Source organism: Phoca vitulina, unplaced genomic scaffold, assembly GCF_004348235.1.
Source record: "Phoca vitulina isolate PV1807 unplaced genomic scaffold, GSC_HSeal_1.0 scaffold5, whole genome shotgun sequence".
Lineage (NCBI taxonomy): Eukaryota > Metazoa > Chordata > Mammalia > Carnivora > Phocidae > Phoca > Phoca vitulina.
In genome coordinates, this window is record NW_022589708.1 from 75,890,605 (window position 1) to 75,907,685 (window position 17,081).

The window sequence follows — 17,081 nt, forward strand, 5'->3', positions numbered from 1 at the left end:
CTTTTTGATTGCTTAATGGAAATGTTATAAAATCTGCTTTAAAGATGGTCATTATAGATGGTGTTCTTAACATGTGGTTACAAATGTGTGCTGTTGGCAGTGGCTAAAAACAGGTTAGAAAAGCAGATGTCATTTCTCCAAAGCTCTTGATCTAGATTCTTAGCTTGACACCCCGAGGCATCAAGCTTCAAGTGTGGAGCAAATTAGAAGCCCTGAGTTTCTTAGGCAGGACTGGGTTCCGAGGGACACTGGTGCATTTCCATCTAGCGAGCATACCAATAGAAGGCAAAATAATCATAGTAGTGGCAGAAATTTAGAGCAGATTTTAGTGGAACAGTTGAAACTGGCATTCGCTAACCAACTCTTGTTTGAAATGCTGCCAGAGAGCATAGAGACAGGAAAATGTCTCTTGGTTTAATTGGATCATTTCCTGAAAGATCGTTTTACAAGATATCTTCCAGTGTTTATTTGAGGCTTTTCAACTATCTCTAAGAGAAACTTTTTCCTTTTGATTATTATGTAACATTACTAATAACGAAACTAGATCAAGGAACGATCAAGCCAAAACCCAATTTTCTTTTACTTAATAGTTCATCTTGACATTAAAGTTTTTTTTTAAATAGAATAATCCCTTCTTAATCTCAGAGTGTTCACCTCTCAAATATTTGAATAACATTATCAAGTTATTTTTCTACCTCATCACACAAGGTAGGGGATGTCAAGTAACACGTGTGTTGTTTTTTAATCTTTCTCCTTACAGAACTAAAGGTATGTTTAGTTTGATTAAGCCGTAGGGTCAGGAGGATGGCTAAACTCCACTATGTTTTCCCTTCAATCGGTCTAAAGAAAACAGAGCTTTAAAAAATTCTCAAAATCTTAAATCACACACTCAAAATAATTGGAATTCTGGCCCCTTGTTCCCCACTGTCTTCCGTTCCATGCACATGCTTTTTTCACTTCAGGATAGGAATTTTGTCAAAACACCACAGTGGCCTCACATACTGATTTTCCTGAGATAACTAGTTGGGTATTAAGCAGTTACGACTAATTTCTACTGCTTTTATATTTCTGGATTTGAGTGGCAGGGCGAGAGTAACAGCAACAGCAACAACAACAAGCATGAGAGCAGTACGAGTAACTACTTCTAGAAACATCCGTGCAGTGTGTTTGCTGTTCCAGATGCTGTGCTCAGCTCGGCGCCCTGCTCGGCAGGGTCCTGCGGCGCTCACTGCCCAGGGTCACACCGGAGCAACGGAACCATGACTCACATTCAGGGTGCGCTGGTTATCTCTTAAACTTACTTTTCAGCTTATACCAGGAAGCTTTGGCTATAGAAAAGGTTGTGTGCATCTTCTGCCGTATTTTCCCGCTTGTTCTTTTACAGTGTTTGGCACCTGAGTTGCTTGTCACAAATACACTGATGCTCAAGGAAGATACCCTTGGGTTCCCAGAGCAAGCTTTCCCGGGGACAGATGTTGGCGTATGCTAACTAGCATTGATAAGGTATCAACTGGCTTACATGTCGTAAAGTGGTTCTGTAGCAAAATCGGATTTGTTGAGTGAGAACGCGTGCATGCCCAGCAAGGTGGGGTACTTTACAACACACTCATTGGCAGCAACCTTCCTGTCTGGCACGGCGTAACAGGAACAAATGAGGAAAGCATGTCATGGAACCAGACTTAGAATTTAGTGGCTCCAGGATTATGACATAGTTTCAATAATAGAGGTAAATGGCAACCGGGAATAATAGCCAAGTGAATAGAATCCCTAATCTTTGGCTTGTTTGCATATTTACTCAACGTGGCCTCTGAAATAGCTGAGAGCTTTTTGGAAGAAAGAAATGGAAGAGAAAGGAGCACCTGCGTTCTCAAGGCTCAGACCTCCCTTTTGTAAATGCACTGATTTTTGAAGAGGGTGTGTATGTGTTTAATGTGTGGGTGTGTTTGTTTAAGGAAGACATGGAGCTTCAAAAGGCAAACTGTTTTGTAACCCAGAAGTGTAATTGTAAATGGAGTTATTACATCTGACGATGAAGTTAAAATAAACCAATTTGGAAACAGATCGCATATGTGGGGCTCCACTGGCTGGATCAGCTTCTTTCCCGCAGGAAGCTCAGATGCTCTGTGTCAGTCCATTCGGCCACCCTGTAGACAGAAGCTTCTATTTGACCAGAGACCGATAGTAACCCAGCCTAGGGGGCAGTCAGGTTTTTTCAGTTCAAAGGAAGAAAGGAATTTCACTTTCTGGCTGATACTGTGGTTTGCCCAGGAACTGATTGTAGATAGTGGGAATCCACCTTTAGAAAAAGGTGTGGGTAACCACAGCCTTGTAGCAGAGAAAAACTTCAAAGTGGAGAAGGTGAGCAACACAGTTGCCCTAGGCTTGGGAGAGACAGATCTGGAATGAGAGTTCTGATCTCGTAAAATTCACTTTAGACTTTTCAAACTGCCAGGCCAGCCTTTGTACTGTAATTCTTCATCAGGCTGAGCTGCGTTTGGCACATATAATTATTTCAGCGCACAAAAAAACAGCCATTTACTCTTATGATGGGGTTTTTTTTTTTAAGATTTTATTTCTTTATTTGACAGAGAGAGAGAGACAGCGAGAGAGGGAACACAAGCAGGGAGAGTGGGAGAGGGAGAAGCAGGCTTCCTGCTGAGCAGGGAGCCAGACGTGGGGCTTGATCCCAGGACGCTGGGATCATGACCTGAGCTGAAGGCAGACGCTTAACGACTGAGCCACCCAGGCGCCCCTTATAATGGGTTTTTAGAGCTGGTAGTGGTGTTGGGAATACACAGACATGCCTTTTCACTCATTCCTAGATCTGGAGAGAGGATCTGCCTGTCGGCATATCCCCCTTATTCTTACGTTTGCTAACGGAGGCTGGAGGTGGCGGAGCCGGCTTACCATCTGGGCGAAGCAAAGGCTCCATCTTAGTACTTTGGGACCTCTTCCTCCTTGTTTTTTAAATTGTGGTAAAGTATATATGAGGGCACCTGGGTGCCTCAGATGGTTAACCGTCTGCCTTCGGCTCAGGTCATGATCCCAGGGTCCTGGGATCGAGTCCCGCATCGGGCTCCCTGCTCAGCGGGGAGCCTGCTTCTCCCTCTGCCTCTCTCTCTCTGTCTCTTATGAATAAATAAATAAAATCTTTAAAAAAAAAAGTATATATGATAAAAAATTTACCATTTTAACCATTCTTAAATATGTGTTTCAGTGGCCTTCACAATGTTGTAATATTCACAATTCTGTGTAACCATCACTACTGTCCACTTCCAGAACTTTCCCATCATCCCAGTGATCTCTTCTTGATAAACCTTTTCTCACAGCTACTAACAAGGGAGAAAAATAGATCAATTTTAGTTGCATTTTTTGTTTCCTTCTTTTAGCAGATAAACAGTTATCTCCTAAAAAGCAGAGGGCAAAAAGTAGAAAAAAGTAAAGCAAACAGTGATTCATTAGCTGGGTAATTAGCTTGTGATTGTGAGTTTGATGATCATATCCTAAATACTTAATCGTAGACCAGTGTTTGGGAATTCAGCTTGTGCACATAAATAAATAAGTAAATAAACAACCTCATCCTTTAACTCACTGAACTGGGAAGTAGGTTTTCCTTAAACCTTTGGATCTGATTGTTATTGCTATCAGCTATGGAGCATTTTCTGTCTTAAATGTGCTATCTTTTTAAATTCTTATAGCAATCTAGCAAAGTAGATGACACTTTGCCAATTTTATGATCTTCCGACATTATATTACACTCTAACATTTTACCTTCATTCAGATTGCTCTTAGCAGAAGTGAGGTATAGGAAGTGAAGTGACTGGTGTAAGGTCTCTTAAGCAGTTGATTATCTCAGGTAATTGCTCACCAAACCCTTGCTCTAACCATCAGGATACAGTACCTTGTTTAGAGGCATTTCAAGTTTTGCTTAGAAAAGGAAGAATTTATCTTTCCTCTGTATTCCTCCTTGGCAACCCTTCAAAGGAAAACTTTTGTGTAGTCAGAAAAGGAGAACTACATTGAAATTTAAGTTATAAAATGCTATGCCGAACCAGGTAATGTTCCACTCAGCCTAAAATCCTAACCTGCAGATTGCCCCCAAGGCTGTTTATCGAACCACATGGTAGTGACTCTGACCAGCAGGCTCTGGTCCCAGTAGGGGGTTCCCAGGACATTTCTTTTTGGGAGCCTATAGCTTTTCTTGGTCCACCAGCCTGACCCTTAAATAAATGACACCTGTAGGTCCTAACTATAAACTTGACTGATATAATTTAAACCAAGTACCAGTGTCTGGAAATGTAAGATTATGATTGGCTTTTAGCTTTGGTTTTTAACAGAACTGCTATTTGTCCCTGGCCATCTTGGGCTCTGAACACCGGGCCAGTCCCATAGATAGCAGGCCTACCTCCACCTGGCACCCAAATATGCAACACCCAGGCCTTGGCTTTCCTGGACAGCTTTGGACACACATCCAATCCACGAACTTTCGTTGCACCTTTGAAACCCACAAATGTAAGGGCGATTTTTTTCCCCTTGATTCAGCAAGGAAAGAACCAGCTTCAGGAGGACCCAAAAACTACTGAGATGATCCCACCCTGCTTCTTAGCAGACCTCCCATCACACTCCTACCACACCTGGCCAAGATGGTGAGGCAGAGGAATACTTGTGTTTCCTCTTTGGCCTGGAAGACCCTCCTTTCTTCCCCAGTGAACTTGGAGAGAGGAAATCTGACATAAAGCTTGCTGTATATCACTTAGACTTTATGAATCTGAGGAAAGACAGTCATTTAAATGAAAAAAAAAATTACCTGCTCAAGCCCTGGGTTTAGAAAGTTGATCCTTAATCAAACGAAAATATCAGCGTCCCCAGGTGTCACTAAATCCCTTTTAACAACTTGTGAACTGATCTTTTTATCAACTAGGAATCTTCTTGAAAAAAAATCGAACCAAGCCTGGCTTACCAAAGCAGAATGTTTGGAACAATATGGAGATGGCCACAATCAAAGGAAGAAGTCCCAGCAGGGCCCAGAAAGAGCAGCTTCCCACACCTTCAGGGTGCTGGTGCTACGAGGGGCCCCTGACTCCGTCACTCCCTCCTTTGCACCAGTTCTGTACCTTATATGCACCTTTGTTCTATATTAACATGATGTATCTCCATGGTTTTCTTTCATGGTATTATTTCATTAAGTAATGAACTGGTCAAGAACAGAAATAATGCCCTGCTCATATCTGTGTGCCTGGTGTCTTTAGCACACAGTGCTTGGCACACAGGTACCCAGAACATTTAATTTTTTATAAATGTTTGAACAGACTTTCCGTCTTTTTTTTTTTTTTTTTAAGATCTTATTTGAGAGAGAGAGCATGCGCGCATGAGCAGGGGGAGCTGCAGGCAGAGGGAGAAGCAGACTCCCTGCTGAGCAGGGAGCCCACTGAGGAGCTGGATCCCAGGACCCCGAGATCATGACCTGAGCCGAAGGCAGACGCTTAACGACTGAGCCACCCAGGCGCCCAGACTTTCTGTCTTAAATGGAGTAGGGCATGACTGTGGTTCTGTTCACTGCCATGGTGCATGGAGCTCAGCAGCCAGGGAGGGCGTCCTTTCTGAACCTCTTAAAGGAGGGAGCTAAGTCTATAGGGAGTCGACCTCAGCAACATCCAGCACCTCCCCACTATGAATCACCCTATGATGACTCCATTTTCAGAATTCATGACATTCTTTTTTTTTTTTTTTTTTAAAGATTTTATATATTTATTTGACAGAGACAGAGACAGTGAGAGCAGGAACACAAGCAGGGGGAGTGGGAGAGGGAGAAGCAGGCCTCCCGCTGAGCAGGGAGCCCGATGCGGGGCTCGATCCCAGGACCCTGGGATCATGACCTGAGCCAAAGGCAGACGCTTAACGACTGAGCCACCCAGGCGCCCTCAATTCATGACATTCTTGCCGACCACCGGCTCCTGTAGTGACTTCCTGGTCTTTTTCCTGGAGAAGGAGCCCCAGCTGGGCCCTCTGGGCTCCTAGTGATGGAGGTCTGATTACAGTTCTCAAGCTCAGAACAGTCAGAATTGCTACATGGAAGAAGCCTCTGAGATGTGTTCCGAGCTGTCCTCACAAGAGAGGCAATAATCGAAAAACACAAAGCGCTGTTTCCCAGGGAGTTGCTAGTAAGCAAAATACACTCTGCTTCCTTTTCTAAAATAAAAACGCTGCCGCCACCCCCTGAAGCACGCCTCCCATCTGGGAGACTGACCTCTCAAGCAAGGCCCGTCACGGTGTCATGCTCCTCCCACAGCTCCGTGCCTTATGGCAGCTTCCCTTCTGGCCTCCTCCTCCGCCCTCAGACTTTCAGACTATTTTCATGCCAAATCCACTTGATCCTTTTAGGTGCTTTTCCAGCCAGCTGTGTCCTCTCTCTTGAGGCTTGGTAATCATAACTTTGAACAGCGTCCCAAACAAATCCTACTTTTGTTTCCTAAGATTGTTTCCCATTTCACTTGAGAAATAAATATTTTTTAGTTTAGTTAAATAGAAAACTAATACAATCTTTCTTGCCCCATACTTTTCAAGTTATGGTTGCCCGTGGAGAGAAACCCGATCTCATTTTCCACTTTAATCAGTTTCCACATGTCCATCTGGGCTGTGGTTCTCACACTTCATCAGGGTCACTGACTGCTGAGCCCACTCCCAGTTCCTGATTCGTTAGGCCTGGGGTTCCAGACCCAACTTTTGTATTTCTAGCAGGTTCCCAGGTGATACCCATGATGTTCGTCAGAGAACTACACTCTTAGAACCGGTAGGTCATATATTTCTATAAAACAGATTCTTAGTCATTTTTATGTATAGTATATATACTCTATCTTCCTAATAAATAGTCAAGTCATCTTTTTGCCTACCTTCAATTGACTTTAGGCACTCTGGTCCACAGTGAGTGAGTGAGTGAGTGAGTGAGTGAAAGAAAAAACCCTTACAGAGATTTTATTTCTAGTTACTTCAGTCACCCTTCTTTGCTTTCACTAAACTTTGGCCACACTCAGCCACAGTTTTATTGGATTGGGCATCCTTGCTTGGTGTTCAGCAATATAGGAAATGGACCCAAAGAAGAGATAGAGCTATTCTACTTCTCTTCCAAGGCTCAAAATAATTCTAATGTTTTTAAGTGCCCCAATCATTTCCTGTATTCTCGAGGTGCTTAGTAAAAGGGGCCAGAACAAGAGTCCATCTCTGCCACATTGTCTTAGAGGTGTAATTAAACTGCCAACCAGGTGCCCTGTCATGTTCTCAAAGAATTGTATTAGTTGCACATCCGGACAGGCACTCAAGAGGTTAAAGAGTTCCTGCCAAGAAGGTGTTGATATTTAAATGATGGCCTGGTTATATTATGTATTACATATCACAAACTAACAGGGCGTGAACTTGCAGCTTTGTACACATATACAACTCATCCTGGAGCCGACAAAATCCGTTCTTGGTAAAAGCATAGAAATAGGCATAGTTGGGAGCCCCTTCAACATGTAAGGGCTTCTGTTTGCAAGGGGTTACCACAGATACTTGGAGGCCACCCAGAAAACATCCTTAAGTGCAGAACTCCTAGCTACTTTTCTCTGCCAGTATCATGCCTACAGCTGCAGGGGCAGCCAAGCATGGCTGAGCATTGTGCCTGGAGAGGAAGAGCCATTTTCCTGGTCCCAGCCTCTTCAGCAGAGTTTACTCCCCGTGTTCTCTGTGCTCTACCTCCAGGGATAGTTCAGTAGTTGTGACTGTGGGTGAAGTGTCCTCGGTAGCACCAAGACCCAGCTGCCCATAAAACAGTGGACATTTTGGCTCTGTGTTCAAGGCAGTAAGGGGACAGTTAATAAGTTGGGACCATATAGCCATGGGTGACATCAGGAAGCTGTCCGACCCTCCCCCAGCCCCCAGAATATCTCCACACAGGTGGGTTTTGTCATATCTAGGATGCTGATGTTGAAATATGCACCTTTTTAGAATGTGTTGTTTTGCAAAATTCTAGGGCCTGAGGCAGTATAATATATCACAGTGCTCTGGGAGCATGGGCTCTGGCACCTGCCTTCAGGGTTCAACAAAAAAAGTAAGAGTTATTGACCTCTCTTCGCTCTGTTTTCTTACTTGTGAGATAGGTTCCTCACAGGTGGGTTTTAGCACAGTGAATCCTCAGCAGATAACGGCCGTTATCGCTTTGTTGTTTGTTTTCCCATAAACCCTTTCTAGACCAGCTGTGGGGGGTCAGGTCCTCCTGCCTGGCATCTATTCTTTCTTTATTTCCAGCTCTGTGCCAATAGGCACCAGAAAGAAGAGCACATAGTACGATTTGGAAACCCTTATTGCTTCAAGAGTCAGTCTTGGAATCCTTTTGATATCATAATTTATTTTAGTAAGGCCCAGCATAATTGCCCTCGTACTTCAAGGTTATGAAACATGCTAGTTTGAGCAGAGCAGTCGAGATGAAAGTGTCCTGACTTGTACCAACTTTTATTAGCCCATTTGCCTCTCAGGTAAAATGAGGAGAAAAATAAATTAAATCATCATTCTTCAACTACTCATTATATATTCTCTCTTCCTCTGGGACGAGTAGATGAAACTCAACTACCTCTTTTCCTTTTTATGAACTAATATGTACAATGTCTGTCCTAATGCAGTTTTGTCTTTCTTACATTGCTGTCAACACTTTTTGTAGTTGTGCAACTTCAGTCCTTTTGGCAACATCAGTCTGTCTTCCCGCCACAACCCCCCTCCCCGAGTTAGGTGACTTCCACAGTGAAATATGTTTGTAAATTCCACCCACTTCTGGACCTAACAGCCCCAAGCTGGCTCCCAGGGGCTCCCAAGAAACTGCGGGTCTAATCATCACCCTTTAAGATCAAGACTTGAAGACAAAGGGGACATCTTTGTCAGCTTCTTAAAAAAATCAAGGAGTTCCTGGAATTTTTTTGACCATACACACATATAAAAGCTCATTTCAATTTTTCTAACTTGGGGAACTGCCCGAAAACACTGCATTTTTCTTTTAATTCTCTGTGTAGAAGTTAGTTCATGTTGACACTTGCAGAACATTTAAATCTAATTAAAGCAAGGATACCATGACAATATGCCAAGAGAAGTCTTGCCTCAGGATCTATTCTTTATCCCTTTGGGTCTTGATTTCCTCTTTGGGGGGCCTTCATCTTTAGCGGTCACATGGTGTACAAAATTACCAAACCATTTACTGCTGACCAGATTTGACTTAAAAATACCAGGAGTGTGTATGTTTTTAAAAGCTTTTGCTGTGGCCACGATTGCCATTCTCTGAGATGCGGGCATGGTTGAGGATGGGAAATTGGAGAAGGACGTGTGATAGTTAGGTCCATGTCCCGAGAAGGACAGAGCAAGGTCATATTTATATTGGCAGTTTGTCGAGTTAAAATGAACCACTTCAAAGGGGCAGGAGGCCATGCTTAACTGAATAGGTTGGCTCTAAATAGACGGGTTTTACCTTCTGACAGTTCCAGGCATTTAATTATAAACGACCAGTCATTTAATTATAGAATGTTTCACATACTAAAAGGAAGAAAAGGGTATAATAGGTTAACACATTTGATTGAAAGCCTTGTTTAAATGTTTTCCCTACAGCTGTTCCCTGCATTAAGAAACTTGGTGTGTAGGAAATCCATGAAACCCGATTCATTAATCAGATTGCTTCTACTTAAGCAATAACCTGCATCTAAAGATCCAGTGGGAAACGTGCTATACTAGCAATTATCAAAGATTCAGCATTTCTATCCTTAGTGACACAGCTGGATCAGAGGAAAGGCCTTCTTTAACCCATAGAGATTATTTTACTGTAAAAAGAAAATTGTGTTTTGAACTTTCATGTGATAAATAAAGACAGAGCAATGACATTGTCTTTCAGTAACTGCTCCTTATTTCTCAGATCATTCCTTTTTCTTTTTTCTTTAAGATTATTTATTTATTTGACAGAGAGAGAGAGAGACAGCGAGAGAGGGAATACAAGCAGGGGGGCGTGGGAGAGGGAGAAGTAGGCTTCCCGCGGAGCATGGAGCCCGATGCGGGGCTCGATCCCAGGACCCTGGGACCATGACCTGAGCCGAAGGCAGATGCTTAACGACTGAGCCACCTGGGCGCCTCTCTCAGATCATTCCTGAATGGAGATAGTAGAATTTGAACTTGAATGAGGATGAAACTATTTTGGTCCACAGTTGAAAATATTACAATATTCTTATTGTTCTTAACTACTCCAGGTCTAGTTAGTGGCTTACGAGTATGTGTTTGGAGCTACTGTTTTTATGTCTGCCACACAAGCCAGTCCTTGGGCAGTTTCCCACACGGTCTCTCTCACCACTGGGAATGATCGTGTCTGTGTGTCCCGTCCTGGGCCCGCCTCCGAGCTCTCTGTTCTCACTGCTGACTGAGGCCTGGTGGCCTGTACATGGAGCCACCCCCCTGGCACCTAAACGTGACAAGCTATCGGTTTTCTTCCAGCGCTCTGGCTCAGTTACCTTCCCATCCTGGTCACTCTGGTTCCAAACCTTAGAGTCTTCATGAAACATATCTCCCAGAGCCTCCTCCAGCCTTCCTCCAGCCCCCCTAGACCACTTTGTGGTCAGTATACATTCTGCCTTTTCACACCTTAGTACCTTCCTGCGTGGTCCTCTCCACCTGGAGGGCCCTAATTTGAACCCGAATCTTCTCTATCCTTCAAGTTTCTACTCAGATCCCAACCCCCCACAAAGCCTTCTAAATCGCTCATCAGAATTCATCTTCCACCCTCTCTCCTCCCACCAATTGCACTTTGTATGCTGTTAACACCCACAGTTGACTTTTCCCCAATGTTTTATGGTTAACATTTTCAGATGTTCAGAAAAGTTGAATGACTAGCACAGTAAACACTCATGTATTTGCCATTTAGATTCTACAATGAACATTTTGTTGTCTGTCACACATCCAGCCATCCATTCCTCCACCAGCCCATCAATCCACCATGTATACATATTATATATATAATATATGTAATTTTTCAAATCACATGTCAGACGGCAGTAATTTTACCCAGACATTTTTATACGCGTACTTGTTTACTTTTCTTTTTTAGATAAAATTTATATACAGTGAAATGCATAAATCTTTAATGTAGCATTTAATGAATTCTGACGCAAGTATGCACCTTAGTAACCAGTCACTATCCAGATATAGAACATTACCTTCACACCAGAAAGTTGGCTTGTGTCCCTTCTCAGTTGATTGTCATCTCCACTCCTGAAAGCATCCACTGTTCTGGTATTTTTTCAGCACAGATTAGTTGGGCCAACTTTTGACTTCCTATAAATGAAGTCAAACAGGATATACTCCTCTGTGTAAGACTTTTTGAGATTCATCCATGTTCTTGCATATATCAGTGGGTTGTTCCTTTTTGTTGCTGAGTGATACTCCATTTAACGAATATACCATGTATGTTTATCCGTATCCTGTTGATAGAAACTTGTGTCATTTCCAGTTTAGGGTTGTAAAGTCCTTTTTTGTTGACATACCTTCATTTCCCTCAGGTAAATACCTAGGAGGAAATTGCTGGATCATAGGGTAGGTGTGTGCTTAGTTTTATAAGAAACCACTAGATCTTTTTCTAAAGTGGTTATACCATTTCACCCTTCCATCACTGATGTGTGACAATGCAGGCTGGCCCACAGCCTTGCCTACATTTGGTCTTTGTAATTTTAGCCATTCTGGTGGGTGTGTTGTATCTTTTCGTGGTTTCAGTTTTCTTTTCCCAGATGACAATGATGTTGTATCTTCTCAGTGCCTGTTAGTTGTGTTTATTTGGTTGTCTCCTTTTGTGAAAGGTCTACTCAAATCTTTTGTCCATTTTAATTTTTTTTAAATTCTTTTTATGATAAGCTGGAGTCCTTTATATATTTTGGATACCAATCTAATGTGAGATATATATTATGTTGAGTATTTTCTCCCATTCTGTCATTTACCTATTTTCTTCATTGTTTCTTTTAAAGAATAGAAGTTTCTTATTTTGATGAAATCAATATTGCAATTTTTTTCTTTTATGGTTATTACTTTCTTGTCCAAAGGAACCTTTGCCTGCCTCGAAGTCGCAAAGGTATTTTCTTCGACACACTTCATAATTTTAGCTTTTACAGTTATTCATATTGTGATGTAGCCTGTTTGTCTTTGACTGACCTGGCCTGATCCTTTCTACACAGCAAATACTCAAGATATATTGAATTGCATTAAAGGTTGAGATTGTAATAGAGGACTCTAGCAATCTTTTAATGTCTCCGTGTTGAAATGAGTTTTATGGGATCCACCCCCAAATTAAATGCCAGTGTATAGAGCCCTGTCCAACCCTTGAGTTACCAATATCTGCCAAGAATATAGGTCAAGGCAACAGGTTGATTGCTTGAATATGTGTCTTCAGCTTCTTTGGAGTGAAGAGTAGAGATAGATTTAGCTTTTTACTGAATTGTTAATATGTGCTAGACACGATGCCTCATTGTTTTCTACTACATCTTCTTGTTTTATCTTGATAGCCACCTTGAATGTTAGATGAGGAAATCTGAGTACCAGAGATGTTAAGTGACTTCCTCATTATTCAATTAGAAAGTTGCAAAGCTAGGAGTTCTCCAAAATAGGAAAATCTGGAGGAAAGCCAATAACTTGATTCTGATACAAGATTTCCACAAAAGAATAACATTTAATTGATTTTAAAGTGTATGAAACTAGATAATAAAACTTGATAAACAACTAAACGTATTAAGTTCTGAACCAGTGCACTCAAAGATAACTAAAAATTCAGCCTAACATCACTCTAAGTATATAGTAATATCTGCAATATAAAAACTCTTGGGAAACGAATTTGGTCCTAAATCTCTATTAAAATCATAAGTAGCCTCAGGGTCCACCCACTGCCCAAGAATTTTTTTCGCTCATGACTTTTTGTAGCGTTTACGTAAGCAGGTCATACAAGCTCTCATTTCAGAAAGCCAGAATGTTCCCCTCGTGTATAGTGTCTTTGTCCCTCTTTATTGTCTGCAGGTGGATGTGTTGGCTGATCTTTTCTTTGTTCACAGGTATGCTTCAGAAGTGTCCTTCTATCGATGACTTTGTAAATGCCCTTGTTTCCGACTTGGATCCGGACTTTGAAACTTTCCTCATGGATTCTGAATGATGGAAGCACCCTGGCTCTTTTAAATCAAGGTCGTGTAGATATGAACTTTGTTGTAAATACTACAGCTGTGAACACTCGTTTCTGATTTCATTATTCACTTCTGTAATAACTTCTGAAAACCCTTAAACTGATGGAACTTGGAATAAATAATTTGTTTTAATTATGCTGGCTTTTAGCCTGTTTGGCAGATTTTTGAACATATGGAAATCTACTCAGTGAGCTAATAAAAACTAGAGCCTAGTGTTGTTAAATTCAAGGTATGGGCACTTCCTTAAGCCAACCAGTCTCCTGTTGAACTTTTCCCCTTGCATCGATCTCTAATTGGTTAAATTAGAGACTTAATTAAAAGCAAACTTATTTTAGTTTGAAACAGTCTTCGGAAGAGTTACACAGTGTAGTTCTTTTGAATGATTACCATTGGAAAATGTGCTTGGAGCAAGTATGGTTTCCAGAGTACTCACAGTTGACTGCACTGATTTGCTCTGAGTGCTTAGCCTATGCAGATGGACTCAGAACAGAGAGGATTTGAACTTGTGCTTTTCTGGCTCGATTATGAATGTACAAAGATAAGTGCAATTACCAAGTGATGTGCCAAGATCCAGCATAAATGAGGAAAGGGGGATTCAGACCATGTCTGGCTTCATCCTGAACCCATCTGCTTTACATTCTTGCATATTGTATATGTGTTAATAATAGAAAAGAAATTCTTCAGTGGGGTTTTCCCACCATCAAAGTCAAGAATTTAATTGTAGACTTGAGCTTAAAATGACATCTGCTAGCAGCCTCTTCGACTTCCCACTAAATGACCAAAGATGGTGCAAAAAGGCTAGATTTGAAATCCCCACAACTAGGACACATGTCCAGCCAATGCACAGGATCTGGAGGCATTTCTACAAGCCCAGAAATAGGTGAAGAAATGTCAGTGACCCAGGCATGCCAGATCCCCCTGGAAGCAAGGGGGAGACCTTTCATTCTGTCCCCACCTCCTGCTTGCACTGAGAACCCCAAAGTGTGTACTGGCCAGAGAGCTGAGCTGCTGGCCCACCACCTGGGCGGTGCTTTCACCTCAGCCACGGGGCTGCTCCCCATTTGAATTTCTCAGTCCGGGAACACTTGGAAACTGCATCTCCCAGAGAATACGTGGGCAGGAAGTAGGGTAGGCCTGGCAGTAGAGCCCCCTCTCAGGGAGGATAAGACTTGGGGGGATGATGGCCGCAGGAAGAGCCCTGATCCTAGTGCCTCAGGAAGAATGTAGCTGTATCTGTGCTCCACCCCCTTTCTTCACGGTCTCTGAGCCAAGGTGAGGGAAGATGTTGCAGAGTTGCATGGCACAAATGTTAACTCTGTTCCGGGAATGGACTTGAAGAAATTGACATCGACCTGCTAGTCAGTTATAAATAATTCTGAAAAGGTGCTCTGACAAGCTCGCAGGCGCCACCAACAGTGAGAAACCTCTGGGTTTCTGGGTTTACCAGTCCCTTTTCAGCTGAAGGTGGGGAAGGAGAAAAATCTGTGGGGAACCTATGTGGAAACATTCTTCAGAAAAAAGGAAAGGGAGAGATCGCCTGGAAGACCATAACTTGGAAAATTCTTTGTTAAAGGAAATAAAGCACATGGTAGAAAACCTCTCTGGTATTCTTAGTGAGATTTGAGAAAACACAGTATTAATGAAGCCATAGAAGAAAGGGTGAGCAGAAATCAGGTGATAGGATAAGCTAAAAAAGAAGATAGGTGGACTAAGGAAGGAAGAAATGCAGAGAAACAGAAACATTAGTCCAGCAGTTTAAAGCATTATCCGAGCAGAAAAGAGCAAAGTTGTTGAGGTCAAACTTGAGAAACATCTCAGAATGTAGGTCAAAGGGATGTGGTGAGAGCTGAGGGCCAGGAAGCAGAGTGGAGAGCCACCTCCTCCAGATGACAGAATTCCTGAGGATGAAACCAGGACAGTTGGATCAAAGGCAATAACAAAAAATAAATTCTTGTGTCCTCCTGTCTTCTCAGGTGCTCAAAACAGCATCTAGCACATTGTAGGTGCTCTGGTGAGTACATGCTACTCAGTGAATTTAAGGAAACTTTCAAGATGGAAAGAAAAAATGAGTGTGCAATTCAAAAGGGAATCTCTGATGGTTGCCCAATAACATGAATGTACTTAATGCCACTGAGCTGTACACTTAAAAATGGTTAAAATGGTAAATTATATGTAATGTATATTTTACAACTATTTTTAGAAAGAAAAAAAGAGAGAATCCTGCATTCCAGACCAGAACAAAGAAAACAGTGAAAAGAGACCCTTGCCTAGACACAATCTGCCTTTTCTTTTGAAAGGTTAATTATAAATATAATTAAAATTATAAGCCAGCATATCACAGATTGGGCTTTGCAGAACGCTTCCCGGTAACTGTTCCTTAGTGCTCTGTGAGCTCAAAAGGGTCCTGTTGTGAAATACATTTGGGAAATCCTGACTGTTGAAGGGTAGCAATCCTACAATTACAGAACACTCTAGCATTGCGTATAGGCACCAATATTTCCCAAACCTTTGATTATAGGACCCCCACCCCCTTTTCTGGAGTACCTATCGATGACATTTTTCACCAAAGTGGGGAAGTAACTGCTAAAAGCATTCAGCTGGAAATAATAGGCTTACACAGAAAGGAACAAAAATTACAGTGATCCCAGAATGCAATTGTGCATCTCCATTAAATGCCACAGGACAATGAAAAAAAAGTAGTTTTGAGAGGTAAAGGCCGAGATGCAAAATGGTATTCTCAGATATACAAGGGCTCAGGAAACATCCCAGCTTTGTACCTTTCTTTAAAAATGGCTAAAAGAAAAAGTAATTTAGACCAGGCATCAAAGGAAAGGAAATCTCTATGGAGCTTCCAAGAATGCAGAGGGGTCATTGCCTCTTTTCACAATAACAGCTGGATAAATCATAATAGCAAATTGTTTTATTCTGAATGCTTTTCCTTATGATGGGAATAAGCCCATAAGTGCACAGCAGTTCCACTGGGAAAAATTCTCTCCTGTAGTTTTGATATACCACCAACTTCCAAAAATCCAATTAAAGTACTTGTGAATATATAAACACTAAAAAGAACTGTAGGATAATGACTAAAATGTTAATGTGGTTATCTTTAGTGTTGGGATATTGGCCTTTTATTTTTCTCCATTCTTCTTCTATTCCCAAACTTTTTAAAGTAGGCAGTGTGTTAATTTTAATAATTTAAAATTTACAGAAAGTGTAATATTCATGACAGAGCCAAATTTAAAGCATTCTTCCAACTCTGAAGAAATGCTTGGCTGATGGAAGCAAATTCAGAAAATATCTCTGGGACGTACAGGGAACAATTTGTATGGTCAAAAATTGTATTAGTACCCAAGGTTTAGTCTGATTTGGGAGAAGTGACTGAGATAAAATATTAATAACAGTAGTGCTCGACATGTATGTGGCATTTTTCAGTTTACCAAGAACCGTGTCATATAGTTAGCTCACGTGGTGCTCATCACCTAGGAGGTAACAGGCAGATATCATAACTATGTTACTAGTGAGCCAAGCAGGCTTGGTGACTTGTCCAGTGTCGCAGAGCTGGTCACTGGCAGAGGCAGGACTAGAGACAGCTTCTTTGGCTCCTCGTCTGCTGCCTTTCCCACTTTAGACAAGTCTTCAGGGGAACATACTTATTTTCTGCAGACTCTTAGGTGTACACGTAGACACCAAAAGAGTGTTGCATGGTCACATGACCCACACAGGCCACAGAACCTTATATCATACACTGTCTTTCTGCTTTGAGGAGGCCAAGGCCCATGGACAGATAGAAAATGAAATAGAATATGATGTAATGTTAAAACATCAGACCCAGAAAGACAAGGACTTGCATTAGGGTAGATTAGGATAGGA

At 41.9% G+C, this 17,081-nt stretch overlaps 1 protein-coding gene across 5 annotated transcripts in view; it reads left to right on the plus strand.

Moving 5' to 3' along the window:
• Positions 1-13,475, plus strand: part of MIPEP (mitochondrial intermediate peptidase) — a 189,513-nt gene extending 176,038 nt beyond the window's left edge. The window contains exons 19-21 of one of the 5 annotated variants that reach the window (XR_004299262.1): positions 1,163-1,275; positions 1,385-1,503; positions 13,086-13,153. Coding sequence is in view for 2 of the 5 variants with exons in the window: in XM_032403336.1 (XP_032259227.1) it covers positions 13,086-13,183 (98 nt within the window). In the remaining 3 variants the exon portion in view is untranslated. Of the gene's footprint in view, positions 1-1,162; positions 1,504-11,552; positions 11,587-13,085 lie in introns of all 5 variants that reach the window. The other 4 variants (XR_004299261.1, XR_004299260.1, XM_032403337.1 and 1 more) reach the window with 4 other exon arrangements.
• The last annotated feature ends 3,606 nt before the right edge of the window (positions 13,476-17,081 follow it).